At 43.3% G+C, this 15,126-nt stretch overlaps 1 protein-coding gene across 1 annotated transcript; it reads left to right on the plus strand.

Moving 5' to 3' along the window:
• Positions 1 to 495: 495 nt before the first annotated feature.
• Positions 496 to 5,439, plus strand: LOC123161638 (uncharacterized). Its single transcript, XM_044579449.1, has 3 exons — positions 496 to 937; positions 1,801 to 1,944; positions 5,079 to 5,439. Exons 1-3 carry the CDS (start codon positions 662 to 664, stop codon positions 5,256 to 5,258), a joined length of 600 nt encoding a protein of 199 aa, XP_044435384.1. The 5' UTR covers positions 496 to 661; the 3' UTR covers positions 5,259 to 5,439.
• Positions 5,440 to 15,126: the final 9,687 nt, after the last annotated feature.

Here is a 15,126-nt window from a genome sequence, read left to right on the forward strand (position 1 = left end):
GGAGCGCCAGCTTCTAGGCGTTGCACTAGTGGTTGCTTCATTTTGTAGTGCAACCACTAGTGCAGTGCGTGAGAGCTAGGCGCCACACTATACAGTGCAGCGCCTAGCTCTTAGGCTCTGCACAATGACTTAGCAATTTTTAGGCAGTCTGGGATGCAACGTTGGTCAGGCATGTAGCGTCTATCTATGAGGCGTTGCACAATATAGTGTGACGCCTTCGTGTCGGGCGTCACACAAAAAGGTCAGCCGCGTGAAATAATTTCACGGACAGTTCATTCTGTGATTTGATTTCGTCCAAAGGTCAAATTTGTCAAATTTACCTTCGTAGGGGTGAGTGTATGCACGTGTATATGAGCGCATGTGTCTGTACTGATGTAAAAAAAAATGCCTGCTAAAAAAGCTGGATGACAACTTTTCATCCGTCGACACGGACGTGTCCGTCGCCGCTTCTGGTCTCCGTTTTGGGCGTTGGAGATGCCCTGATTCCACGGTCGCTGCGAACCGGTCTCAATTATCGGCCAAATCACCCCCTTCCTCGTGTTACATCCCGACGAATTATTTTCCTGAACCTAATTATTCGCGGCGCTCGGTCCCACTTCGCGGCAGAAGAACACCGCCGCCGCCGCCGCCGCCGCCGCCGCCGTCACAGGAATTCCTTGCCATGGAGGGCGTTGGCGCGCGGTTAGGGCGCTCGTCGGCCCGTTACGGCCCCGCGATGACGTTCACCGGGCCTGTTAGGAAGTGGCGGAAGGAATGGGTCACCATCTCCGCCGCCACGGCCACGGCCACCTCCGCCGCGGCCTCCTCCACCGGGACTGGATCTCGTGGAAATAACCTCATCCTGTTCAAGTGGACCCCGCTGAACGGCGCCAACGAACGAGATGAGGAGCAGACGGCACCGGCGAAGACGGCCACGAGAAGGCGGCTGTACGTGCCGGTGAGGATTCTCATGTACTTATTTGGTGTCGTCACTTTCTGGTGGTACGATGGGTTTGATTTGGTGCCAGGATGTATCTTTAGCTTCTTTTGGTTAAGTAATTTTTTTCATCTCGGTTGAATTGAACTCTTTAAGTACTAATTGACCTCTTATGTTAAGAGAATTATGGGATATGCAACAAAATGAGACCATATGGTCGGATCGATCTGCAAATATAGAGGATTGTTTTGTTTGTTTGCGAGTTGGATAATTGTACAGCTGTGGTGTTTTCCATAGTGCTAAACCTGTAGTGTTAGTTATTCCTACAAGTGTTAGTTGTTCATAAGCATATAGTATAATCCGCTGCTCTCAAACTGTAGTTTATACTCCCTCCGTCCGAAAATACTTGTCATCAAAATCGATAAAAAGGGACGTATCTAGAACTAAAATACGTCTAGATACATCTCATTTTATTCATTTTGATGACAAGTATTTCCGGACGGAGGGAGTACTAACTTTTGAGCTATAGCACCTTAGTTGTTTCTTGGTGAATCATCAGCAAGTTTCTTTGATAATTTAACACCAGTATTGAAACGCCCTACTATCATTGGTTTAGCTTAGTTCAAATATTATTGATAATCTTCAAGTTATCATGGGTCATGGACACCTTTATCGAGTTCAGCTTTGGACACATTAACTTCATGTAGAAGTAAATGCTCATTGTATATCTGTATTCGCTTGTCTTGTCGCCTTTCCATCATATGCTTGTACTTACAAATTGGATCACTGTTGGTTACAATATTTACCTCTGAAACTCTGGTATTCTACTCTTTATTTTCCTGATACCTTGTCGTTGGCATGTACTGAGTCTATCCACCCTACAGGTTTCTGTAGTTCAAGATCAAAGGCAAGAATCTGCCAAATCTGATGATGAGAACAAGGCTAATGATGGAGAACCTTCATCTACGGAAACTGAGCAGTCTATTGGGAAAACTAATATGGATGATATACTTATGGATGAGTCCCAGGTAAAATCGGACTTAGTTAGTTGTATAACTAGTTTGTGATGGTTATCAATGGTTATCTTCATTAATTCACTAAAATTCAACCATTAGACAACACGTGGCATCTCATGTCATTTTACAACAATAAGTGACAACATTGCTCTTCTTTGAATTTCATTTTCTTGATTCATATAAACATTATATGCTATTATATAAGGACTCAAATAGTTTTGCCCGGCAAAGCATCCAACACTTTACTATTTGAAATATTTCATCATTTAGCATCCAATCATGATTCATGTGCGCTCTCACGAGGAGCGCTACATTATTTTGTGCAGATAGTTGGTAATAGCGTCACGCTTCATGTATCTTATGCCTTGGTAGCTGTGGTTCACCAAACCATACCACTTTTCTAAAAATAAAAAAAAAAGTTTAAACCTCTAGCTTGTCCGGATGTTATTTTAAGATATATTCATTGTTTATAAGGCGTTCTGCTTTAGACTCTTAAGCATCGCTTGAGCGATAAGGCGCCCTGGCAGCGCCTTAGAAATATGCCCGCTTTCGGCGCTTAGGCGTCGGAGCGGGTGGTGCTCACCTTAGGTCGCTTTACCAGCTTGTAAACAATGGATGTACTGACATATTTACACTATTGTCATGTGTACTACTCGGTCTACGTTATAACTATATAAAAATAACCTTGTTCATTGGGAAATAATTTTCCAGGAATATTTTATTTTGAGAAGCCAGGATGAGCTCTGCCTTTTTCATATAGAAGAAGAGAATCGACCAGTTAATAAAGAAAATTGGCTGAAACCGATACAATCTATGCCACACTAGCCCCGAGGTTGCATTCCAAGCGAGGCAAGGACTCCGTCACCCAAGTGACCAGAGTCTACACCCTACCAGATGACCCGGGGCCGCCGCTCCGGCTTACAAACCTCAGCAATGCACAAACGCCGGTCCTAAGGTTGTGTATCAGTTAAGCCGACGACTCTGCCACCCAAGTGACTAGATTCGACACCCAGCAATGCAAAGGCGTACTTCGCAACTGCCGCATGGACTTCCACACTGGACCCAACGCCGTGTATGATGCCGATGACTCTGCCACCTAAGTCATTAGACTCGACGCCAAGCAGCACAAATACGTCCTCCGGAGCCGTCGCTCTGGCTTCCACGTCGGCCTTGAGGCAAGCACCCGCCTAGCTGATGACGAAGGTGCGGGACGACACCAACCGCCAACGCGTTACACCAAACCGGATCTCCAAGTTGACGCCCCCAAGGGAAAAACCGACAAGAACAACGTCGTCACCCGCTCCGGCCAAAGCCGAAGCTTAGGCTTTCACGTGGAGAGCTCGAGATGCAAATGCCTAGGTAGGTGAAGGGGCTCCATGACGATGTCTCCAACAAGGAGAACAACGTCCTAGGATGCCGTCCTTCCCGGCATCGACTGAGATCGGTGCTCTGGCATTCACTAGCAGTTCACCATGCCCTATGACACTGCATCAAGTCAACTCGACACCACCATCAACCACCACCACGGCCGCCAGACCACCTGAGCACCACAACCTTCCATGGCTCCCTAAACCAACCCCAAGAATGAGCGCCGCTGCGCCACCATTCCGACCCACAGCTCATCGTCGTCGTGCCGCTGTCTCGATTCGCAGCTCACCGTCGCTGCAACGAATCACCACAAGATGTCCGTGAAGCGTATGCAGCAACATCCCGGGGCTGCTGCCATGGCATCCATGCGTCCTGCCGGTCGGGTAAGGAGCAACTCCTCCTAATCACTCACCCAACCTAGCCAGAGCATACCAAGCCATGGCCAGAGAGCTGCCAAGGAGCACTCCCGCCGGGAATGCGCGTCCCAACCTCGGCCATCACCGCGCACGAAGACGAGCCAACGCCGGATCTGCGCACCGAGCTCGCCAACAGCTGCATCCTGGCCTCCACGCACCACCGCTCCAGCGCACCAGCTACAGCCAGTGAGCCAGGCGCCGCACTCCCAAGCGATGACGACACGCCCGCCGAGGCGCATCGAGGGCTACGTGCTGCCGCTGCGTGACCATTTCTGCACCGGCCCCTGCACAAGCCAGCCAGCAGACAACCGCAATCGCAAACAAAATAGAAGCACCGCCATGGCCGCAAGGGGTGAGAGGTGGCGAAGGGTGAGGTGGGCTAGAGTTCGCCACGCGTGTCTGTTTGTGTGGAGGCAACACGGCTTTGCCCGGTGGCGGTGAAGGGTGAGGCGGTCGGGGGGGGGGGGGGGGGGGGGGGGTGCTGGAGTTCACCACCCGTGTTTGTTTATGTGAAGCAACACGGCTTTGCCCGGCAGCGCGTCCTGGTGGCGGCGAGGGGGAGAGGAGGTGGCGAAGGATGAGGTGCTCTGGCGGGGGCTACAGTTTGCTACCCGTGTTGTTCGTGTGGAGCAACATGGTGGCCAAGTGAGCCCGTGCGTGCGTCTTGGTGGCGGTGAGGGGTAGAGGTGGTCCGGTGGCGTTATAGTTCGCCATCCGTGTCGCTCGTGTGGATCAACACAGCGGCTGAATGAGCTCACAGCCATACGCCCATACCACGCCATTTTCGAGGAATATTGATATGAAGTTTCTGTAAAATTTCTTTGTTTTGGTCTCTACTAATCAACTTTGTGATATACCTGATAATATATGTAAATGTCGTAGTCCCGCTCTTCTCAACATACTTTTCTTGGTAACTAGCTAAATACTTGTGTGTTGCTACAGAAGTTAAATGCTCGTGTATTCTATAGGAGTTTTTTATTGCATGGGTTGGTTAAATGTGTATGTCATCTTAGTCTCTTTTGCAAATATGAGAAAATATCTCAAAATGTTGATCAGTCCGAAGATCGTGATACATATGTTTAGTACATTGAATAATTCTGATACTAGTTAATTTATTGACGACTTAATAGGTAATTATTTCTGAGGGTGAATGGACTGCCATCAACTAGACCTTTGTAAGAGTAGAACAAGATAAGATCCCATTTTCCCAATCCATCTGGAAAAAACTAGGACTATTTTCCATCGTACTCTTTCCATAGGTTGCATGCAAACATGATTTCGTGTGCTTGTTTTTCATATTTGAAGTCCTCTATTAAGAGAGAAAAGAATCGAGAATTGAGCATATACACTTTCCTGTTTCAGGCATCAGATGAGGTTCGAGATTCTGGAAATTTCGTTGGTGGAACTGATCTAAATCTGAACTTAGGTCCAAAAGACCCCGACGGTGAAGATGAAGGTGATACAGGTGAGCAACACGAGGTTCGAACAGAACACAGATTGAAGAGGAAATCTGTTACCCCTGACCTCGAGATGAGAATGTAACAGGCGGCTTCATTTATTCCTTGGATTCTTTATTATTACAGTTTCCCTTTTGGGCCATTTATGTAATTTTCTTGACATACTGTATACGTGGAGAGACAAGTCAACAGAATCACAACTACATAGTGAAACGCGCATTGTGTTGCCAAATAACGTTAATGAAACTTTTCTTTCGTTTTGCAAATGTAAACTGTACTAGTACATTTTATTTGTTTCGTTTGTGAATTGAGCAAATGATAGACTCTGCATGTAAGCAGGTGTGACGAACATAACGTTGGGTGGGATCAGAAACATCAGCCTACACTACAGTTGGACGAAGCCAGCAAAGTAAACATGCGGCGACCAATAGGCAGTCAGCGTCGCTCTGACCCTGGTCGCCCGTGGACCTGGCGTGGCGTCCCGCTCGCTGCTCGTCTCCTTTATCGATGGTGATAATTTTTTCTTTTCTTTTTCTAACCATGCATGAGAACCGTGTGATCATAAACAGAAGAAGAGGGAATAACACAAAGTTCAGGGGTAGTTGCCATAATGCCATCTGCAACGAACTTTGACACAAAACACCTAGCGTCGGCCTTTTAGCCAGTACAACACATCACACTTGATCTGATTTCAGAAAGGGCCCCTGAATCATTAACACATCACACTCGGGCATATCTTTGCTCTAAGTCTGAGTGTTGCTAGCCCGAACAACACTGTTACGTTGGTGGAGTGGTGGACCGAGACTGGTTCAGTGCCGGAGCTAGGAATTTGCTTCCGGGTATTCTTATAATTCTTTTTGCCACAACAATATAATAAAACAAAAAATATACAGTAAGATGACAATGTTAATGTAACATCCCAAATTTTCAATTTGAAATGTTATACATTAGATCATCTTTGCATATCATATTTTTATTGCATTTTGGCTTGATCCTAAAAATTCTACGCAACTCAAGGACCCACAGAGAGAGTTTGAGATTTCGTTATTTTCATATTTGAGTTTTTCTCAAATTTTGAAAAGAGGACCTTTTGATTTTAATTATTTTATCTTCGTATATTTCTTTTATAAAAAAAAATCAAAGGGAGGGAATAAAATGACTTTCTCAAAATAAAGAAATATTAGAGATTTAATAATAAAATCAAATAAGATTTTATTTCGGAGTTTATCACTATTTTATTTGAATTAGGAAAAATATGCATTTCAAAATTGCATTTTAGGCCCAAATAAATGTTCATCTTGTCCGGCTTATTTTTAAAGGACGGGGAAAATTTATTTCAGGATTTTTATAGTCCGTTTAGTATTTCTTTTCTTTCTTTTTTTGCACGTCGATTTTTTTTAAAGTCAACCGACCTAGCCGGGCCGTGCCCGACTAGGACTTTGCCCGGCCGGCCTTTTTAAGCGAAGGCCCGAGCCGCCCCCAAACCCTAGCCCCGCCCCAGCCGACCCCGCCGCCGCCGCCGCCGCAGCGGGATCCGCTAGCCGCTGACCCCGCCTCCCCGCGGAGTCGCCGCCGCCAACGCCCGTCCCGCCCCGCCGGAGCCCGCCTTGCCGCCGCCGGCGGTTTTCTCCGTGGTTTATTTTTTTTAGATCAGTTCGTTGGTTTTTCTCGACTTAGTTTATTTAGCGGACGTTCGTCTGTACGTTCATTTTAACGAATGTTTTCACCATTTAGTCGCAGACAGCGAACGTTCGTTCATTAGCCTGTTCGTCAGTTTTTCTTTTTCCAGGGTTTTCCGCGATTATTTTCGATCGCGATTTCTGCCCTGATTTTTGTTTTAGTATAACTTTTCGCTCGTTTATCGGAATCAGGCGATTCAAGCGCCTGGAGTTTCATCTCGAAACTCTCTTTCTGTTTAATCAACTTAAATAAGTTTTTGCTACTGTAAAATTTGACATAGGTTCAGATTAGTAAACGAAGCTTGTTTCTTTCGCCGTTTGAGTTTCATTGCTTCGTTTGATTTGATTTTTTTTTGCAAACCGGAGTTCTTAAGTTGAACTTTCTGGTTAGATCTCTTATTTGAGTTTTACCCGTGCATTAGATGAGTGCTTATTGTATGCTTGTTTGTTTGCGATAGAGTACCCGGAGTGCGCAGCGTGCTACTACGAGTCTCTAGGTTTCACGGATCATCAGCAAGACAGGTAACACTTTGATCATACCTCTTTACTACCCAGTTTATTGCATTAGATCAATCCCCAAACAATTGCATGGTTAGGATCTGATTAATATATGGGCTTTGGGAAGTAGATGAGGTAGTACCTATTGTCCTTTGTTTTCAAACCTTTGGGAGTTAATTCTACGTTTAATTATATTGCTACCCTATGCTTGTAGACGTGGATTGGATGAGTGTATCCATGATAGATGTGAGATTGTTAATTAATGGTTCAACTTAAGGTGGCAACTTTAATTCACATCTGGGTGGATTGAGGCACCTGGGGAACCCAGTGTTGCCTGTATTTTTGGAAATCCCGGGGCACCGTGTGATTCTCCTATGGACTGCCACCCAGGTTCAAAGGGATCATGAGATTTTTCATGCTAGAAACTTTTGTGTGTAGCCGCAATCTACTATGGGCTCTAGCATAGTTGATGAAGTCATGTGAACTCTTAGAGTGGTAGACTAGCAGATGTAGGGGATGTAGGTGGTACTGTCTACCCATCGTAAGGTGCTAACGTTTCTGAAAGACTGTGTCTCGGTCATCTGTTTCTCAAACAACTTGTAGTGTGAGAAATCCAACGGAGGAGATCGAGTCTTGCAGGGAAAAGTGCGCAAACCTCTGCAGAGTGTATAAACTAATCATGGTTAGTCGTGTCCCCGGTTATGGACGTTTTGAGTATCTAGTACTTGGATTATCATGTGAATCTCATCATGTTACTTAATTTAATTTGTTGGGTTTAATGATGATGCTTAATTGGGATTGAGTTGGATGAACCTTCTCAATGTTTAACAACCACCATGATAGTTAAATAAAATTTAATCCTTTGTTATAGGAAAAAAATGGCTTTATGCAAAACTGTAACCATAGAGCTTTCCACCAGCCATATATGCATGTAGTGATAACATCATTCTGTTCATCACTCTCTATGTGTTACATTGCCAGCATATTCCATGTGGTGACCCGTTTTTTAGGCTGCAACGTTCATGTTGCAGACTTTTCAGACGACGAGTAAGGTGCCTTAGGTCATGATCTTTCACTCAGTGATGCCGTTGGAGTTGATGGACTCGCTTTATCTTCCAAGCCTACCACTGTTATCGTATTTAGATGGCCTTAAGCCATATTTATTGTAATAAGTTCTCTTTTGAGACATTCGATGTAATAAGTGTGTGATTGCTACTCTGTTATAAATCCTTCAATTACTGTGCGTGTCAGCATTACCGATCCAGGGATGACACTGATGCACAGAGATCAGACTGTTTGAGGTCTGGTCGCTACAAGATGGTATCAGAGCACACGCTGACTGTAGGACACGACCACTAAGCTAAAACCCTAGACCACTACTCTCTTCTCATTTCTAACTCCTCTCCCTCTTCTACTCTTTAGGATGGCGGATGCAAGGAACAAGTTCTCTCAACCGGATGAAGATACACCCTTCGGACGCCACTTGAAGGAAGTCACTAGATACCTAAACATCGGAGTACCAAGCTTCACCGGGACCTACATCGCCACCTTGCCAGAAGAGGAGCGTTGGATGATTCAAGTTCAAGTTCTAGGAATAACGTTCATGCCAGTCACTGAGCCCATAGAGTTTTCCTTTGATGCACCAACCTGGAGTCTAGAAAAGAGCATGGCAGCCCACATCACCATGGGACGCATTGGAGAAGTTTACCATAAGAATCTCAAGGATACTATCTATCAGATTTGTGGGCGCCGAGATGAGCAATGGGAGATGATCAGCACCAGGAAGGATAGATCTATTGCAGCTTTCATCCAGGAGTTAAACCAGCACATTCGTCGCCAGGAGAACCAGATATGCGCAGGCATGATAGATCTGAAGAAGGCAATGACCAAGATCATCGAGCTGAAGGAAGAACTAAAGTCTACACACGATGGATATGAGGAGGAAATGACCGATACTCGTGGAGAAAAATGATGATCTGAAGAAGAAGCTAAAAGTATTTATGGGATACCCCGCGCCAAGAGGAGATGACGACGATTCCACTTACCCGGAGAACTACATCATCATCGACGACACCGACTCGGACCCCGACGATAGTGATGATGACTTTGTTGATGAAGCTGGAGCAGATATTATGGAGTCTTCGACCGATCAATTTTTCTAGTCGACCACCATGACAGTAGTAGTATTCCCCCATGTATATAGTACTCCCTCCGTTCTTAAATATAAGGTGTATTAGTTTTTCAAAAAGTCAATTGTTACCTATGTTTGACCAACTTTATAGCGAAATATATAAAGATTTATAATACTAAATATATAAAATGTAAAAGTTCATGATGAATCTAGTGATAATGATTTGGTATTCTAGATATTGATATTTTTGTCTATAAACTTGGTCAAACTTAGAGAAGTTTGACTTTTTAGAAAAATAATACACCTTATATTGAGGAATGGAGGGAGTATAGTCCAAGCACTTTTGTAATGATAGTTAGACCGTTGTTTGCCCTTGTTTGAATTGATTGAAGTGATATGTTTGTGTTTATCTCATGTGCATATGGGTAGTGTTTTCTCTCTAGACCTCATTCTATTCTATTTTCTCATCTTTTCTAAACTCTCAGATGCCTCCGAGACGTGACAATGGATTTGCTTCCCCATCGGAGCTCACTCAGTTGATCCAGCAACAGAATGCATTGATGCAGATACTAGTCCAGAATCAGAATCAGGGGAACAACAACAACAAAAACCCACCACCACCACCACCTGTTGACCACTTAGCCCGTTTCTTGTGGCTTAATCCGCCGGTGTTCTCTAGTAGCACCGAGCCGATAGTTGCAGATGATTGGCTCTGCAAGATTGGAAGGGAGTTGACCACTGCAGGATGCACTGATGCGGAGAGGGTGCGTTTTGCCGCACATCAGCTTGATGGACCCGCAACATCATGGTGGGAGAATTTCACAGCCACTTACCCCATCGACACTGTCACATGGGATCAGTTTCAGCAGGCTTTCCGTACTGCCCATGTTTCAGCAGGAGCTATGGCCATGAAGAAGCGCGAGTTTCCCAACTTGCGCCAAGGAGGATGTACAGTTGGCAAGTATGTGGATGATTTTAGTAAGCTAGCATGTTATGCCCTAGATGTCGTTGCTACAGATGCAACTAAGCAGGAGAAGCTTCTGGAAGGACTGAATGATGAGTTGAGTATGCAGTTGATGGTGGCAACTTTTAACAACTACCAGGAGTTGGTAGATAGAGCTCTCATGATTGAAGGGAAGCAGCAGCAGATTGACAGCTGCAAGAGGAAGTATGGACAAGGGAAGTACAATCTGGAGCTCAGCAGAAGCCTCGTTTTACCCCGAACTCGGGAGGACCTTTTCAATATACCCATGGAGGCCACAATCATAATGGAGGAAGTTCGCACAACCACTGATGAGGACATGACTACCTTGGATACGACCAAAAATATTGCATACATGCATATTTGTCAGGTGATTTCTAGTGCAAACTATTCAATAATCTATTTACGTTATTCAGAACAAAAATACTTCACGCACTTTTGTGTTTTGTCTAATTGCAGGTGTATGGGACATTTGTACAATCCACATATGAAGATAAAGGGAAAAGGAGAAGTTTAGGTTCTATTCAAAAAGTCCTCTCACATCACTTTTGGGCCAAGAGAAGATAGAGTCCAAGTCTCTCATGTTCTGGATTCAGATTCAGACTGCACATACATACCTGACTCAAAACACCAACAACTTTTTCATACGGACTCCGAATTGGGTGATTCTTTTTTGTTGGAAAGTAGATTTCGTGCTCTTTCCAGCCCAATTGGATTCACCTTCAAATTCGTCCAGAGCGTTGAGATATCAACGAAACAATCAGACGCTACAGCAGAATCCGAGTCAAACAACAAGTCCAAAGGTGTTGCATCACCTCCACTTGGGCCCATGAGCCTTGCACGACCTAGGGTTGGTTTTAGGCTGCCTTGGGACGTTCTCCCACCTCCTTGGCCGCCACCCCTTGCTCATATATAAGTTGATCCATCTAGTAGCTTTTTCCTTGGGATTTGTTTAGTTAAAAGTTAGCCATTGCAACTTCGTGTACTTCATTTGTGTCCAACGATCAGACCAAGACCGCTTACGGATCCCCACCTTTATCAATACTCCATATATACTCGCAATATTCAGATTGCTTTTATCATATTCTTGCTTGTTCTTCGATTGCTTGCAGGAATAGACCTTCGTGGTCAGGTTGACTGTGCTCCGGCGTGGTCAATAACCTCTCGGAGTTGGTTTAGCGATTGCTAAGGCGCAACGTCGTGCACGTTTGTAGTCGGATCGTCAAAGTCATCTTCACCAAATCGATAGTTATCATCTCATCGAAAGATCGAGACACCCCCCGCCTCTATCAAGTGGTATCAGTTTTCAGGTTGCTCGGTGAGAATTTCCAGTTATCCCTAGATTCGATTTATTTTCTTACCTATTGTCCAAGAAAAAGCCACAAAAAAAGTTAGATCTATTCCTCCTTTGTCCTAGCTAGTCCAAGCCTTTGCAATTTTCTTTTCATTGTTTGCATTATTGAATTATCGGTTGCATCGCCGTGTCGAGTTGCTGGTCTTAGTGTCTAGTCCTTTAGAGTTTTGAGTTCTGTTCACATTAGTCACCCCGCCGCTGCATCCCTTCCGCTGTCCACCACCCATCCATCAATTTCCACCATGTGCTACCCACCGTTCATTGTCGTAATCATAATTGAGATCGTTCACATCTTCGCTTACTCCAATCTGCATCTTATCTAGTTTGTTTTGGAAAGAGAGAGAGAAAAAAAGATAGACAAAAAAAAGAGAGAAAAAGGAAAGAAAAAAAGAGAAATAAAAAAAAGTGCGAGGAAAAAAAAGAGAGAAAAAAAAAACAAAATTCGGATCTATCTAGACTCAATCTCGTAGCTGAATTCGGATTGGAATCTGTTTTGTGCACTGTTCAGTAAAACAGGCATAACTTTCTCATACGAAGTCTATTTTGGCTCCGCGAGTACTCAAATGAAAGCTAGCGACGAGCTGCATCTAAATAGTTTCAGAAGCTAGTTCAATATTTGACACCTCAAAATCGGCTTCTAAATAGGTCTTTTTGCCCTCCGAAGTTTGCGGACACAACTTATTCCAGTTTTTCAAGCAGGTTTTAGAATTTTTTGACTCCTCATATCAACTCGGAATTCAGTGGTTGTTTTTGCATTGGAAAGCTTGAGTTAGTAGCATTCTTTGAAAGAATTTATCAGAAAATTGGCTCAAACTTTTCAAGAGGACAGTTGGAGAGAGAGTTGTTGTATATCCTGCTTGGCAGTTATTTTTCATCATTATCTTCACTGCCATTGTGATCTTCACTTATATCTTGCTGTCAAGAGCTACTTAGTATCCTTCATTGATGCTAGTTGTGCTACGCCGTGACCTCATTAGTGTTCTAGGCTCGCGTCTTTAGTCCGGTCTAACCTAGGACCAGTACAGTACCGTCGTTGGGCGTTTATTCAACATTGCATATTTGAATTGATTATTGCTAATTTTTTGCTACCATATATAGCCAACCCAGCTCCACATATTTCTACACCGTGTATACGTATGTTCCCCTGGCAATCGCTTTACACAATCTTCAGAGTTACTTGACACCGCTGGTTGCTTGTCACCACCTGCCGCATGGTAAGAACTTGTAAGATATTGATATTTGCTTTACTGTGAGCACTTTACAACCACATCCTAGTAGTTCATAGGAGCATTATTCTCAAATTTTGTTTCTTGTTTCTACTAATCATGACAAGTTCCCAAGATAGAAGTTCTTGGATGACGGACACATCTTCACCATCACGAGAGTTGGAACAACACACACAAGCATATGATCAGGTTATCTCTTTACCATCATTTGAGGGTAGATTTAATCCTGCTATTTATCTAGCTTGGGAGGTTGAATTAGAAGAAGTTTTTAGTCACCATGATTTTTCTGAACTTGAGAGAGTACGAGCTACCACTAGAGCATTTACTGGTTTTGCTTCTGTTTGATGGAGTGTACATAGTAAGAAAAACATTAATAACCAACCCACAACTTGGAAAGTTTTGAAAGCTGTAATGAGACAATAATTTTTTCCTCCTTACTATCGTCGTGAATTGCTTCGCAAATTGGAAAAATTAAAAAAAGGCAGTAACACTGTTTATGCTTACTACCAAGAGTTCAAATCTTATATGCATCATTGTGACATAGAAGAATCTGAGGATGATACAATGAATATATTTTTTGGTGGTTTGAACCATGATATTCAAGCAAGATTTCAGTATATTCCTCGTTGCATTACTGGTATGTATGTTCGTGCTTGTACCTTTGAGAGACAGTTACATGAGGATGCATTGAGTGACTACAACAACTACTATTCCAATTCATGCTCACTACCATCGGTCGGTTACTCCACTGTTGCACCTACTAGAGCAGCCACACCTCAGATTGTGAGTGCAACATCATCTCAAGGGTATGGTACATGGTCATTGTCCATACCTACATCAGCTACGTCTTTGCGACAAGGTAACAGTAAAGGTATTGATGATATAATTTCACATGAGAATGGTGCATGCCTAATTAACTTAAATACATCATGTGTTGAGTTACCTATTGATTTGAGCACACCACCTATTTTAGAGAATCATGTTATTGTCATGAATGCATCATGTGATCAAACAACTGAAATACCAACAATTTTGAGTGCGCCCATTGAATTACATGTTGATGTCAAAGAACCATGTGAATCAGGAAATAAATCAGATTTGGATCAAATACATTTCAAAATAATTGTGCCAATGTTTAATCATTTTGATATGACCTCTAATCTTGGTGATCATTCTGTGTCAAATGATTTATTGCATGTTTTCTTATTTAAGCATGTTGTAGCATGTAAATTTGATGCACGTAAGCTTTATTCTCCAATGTTGGGATTGTTTAATGATGAATATTGTCAATCTTTTGAAATGAATAAGAGCTTCACTTATATGTGCAAACTAAGTTGCAATATTTTCGTGCTTTCTTCTTCTTATGATAATATTTTGGCTTTATATTTTATGAACTATGAAAGTTACTCTTGCATATATGTGTCATATGTGCAAAAACAAAGGGAAGTAAAAATGGATGACATATTCATATACAACATGTACACATTGTCTCTTTTGTTAGCCACATTTCAGATTAAGCAACGCCGAGGACGGCTTTGTTTTCAAGAAGGGCAGGATGATGAGGACATGACTACCTTGGATACGACCAAAAATATTGCATACATGCATATTTGTCAGGTGATTTCTAGTGCAAACTATTCAATAATCTATTTATGTTATCCAGAACAAAAATACTTCACGCACTTTTGTGTTTTGTCTAATTGCAGGTGTATGGGACATTTGTACAATCCACATATGAAGATTAGGAAAAAGGAGAAGTTTAGGTTCTATTCAAAAAGTCCTCTCACGTCACTTTTGGGCCAAGAGAAGATAGAGTCCAAGTCTCTCACGTTCTGGATTCAGATTCGGACTGCACAAACATACCTGACTCAAAACACCAACAACATTTTCATACGAACTCCGAATTGGGTGATTCTTTTTTTGTTGGAAAGTAGATTTCGTGATCTTTCCAGCCCAATTGGATTCACTTTCAAATTCGTCCGGAGCATTGAGCTATCAACAAAACAATCAAACGCTGCAGCAGAATCCGAGTCAAACAACAAGTCCAAAGGTGTTGCATCACCTCCACTTGGGCCCATGAGCC

This window comes from Triticum aestivum, chromosome 7B (assembly GCF_018294505.1).
Source record: "Triticum aestivum cultivar Chinese Spring chromosome 7B, IWGSC CS RefSeq v2.1, whole genome shotgun sequence".
NCBI classification, from domain to species: domain Eukaryota; kingdom Viridiplantae; phylum Streptophyta; class Magnoliopsida; order Poales; family Poaceae; genus Triticum; species Triticum aestivum.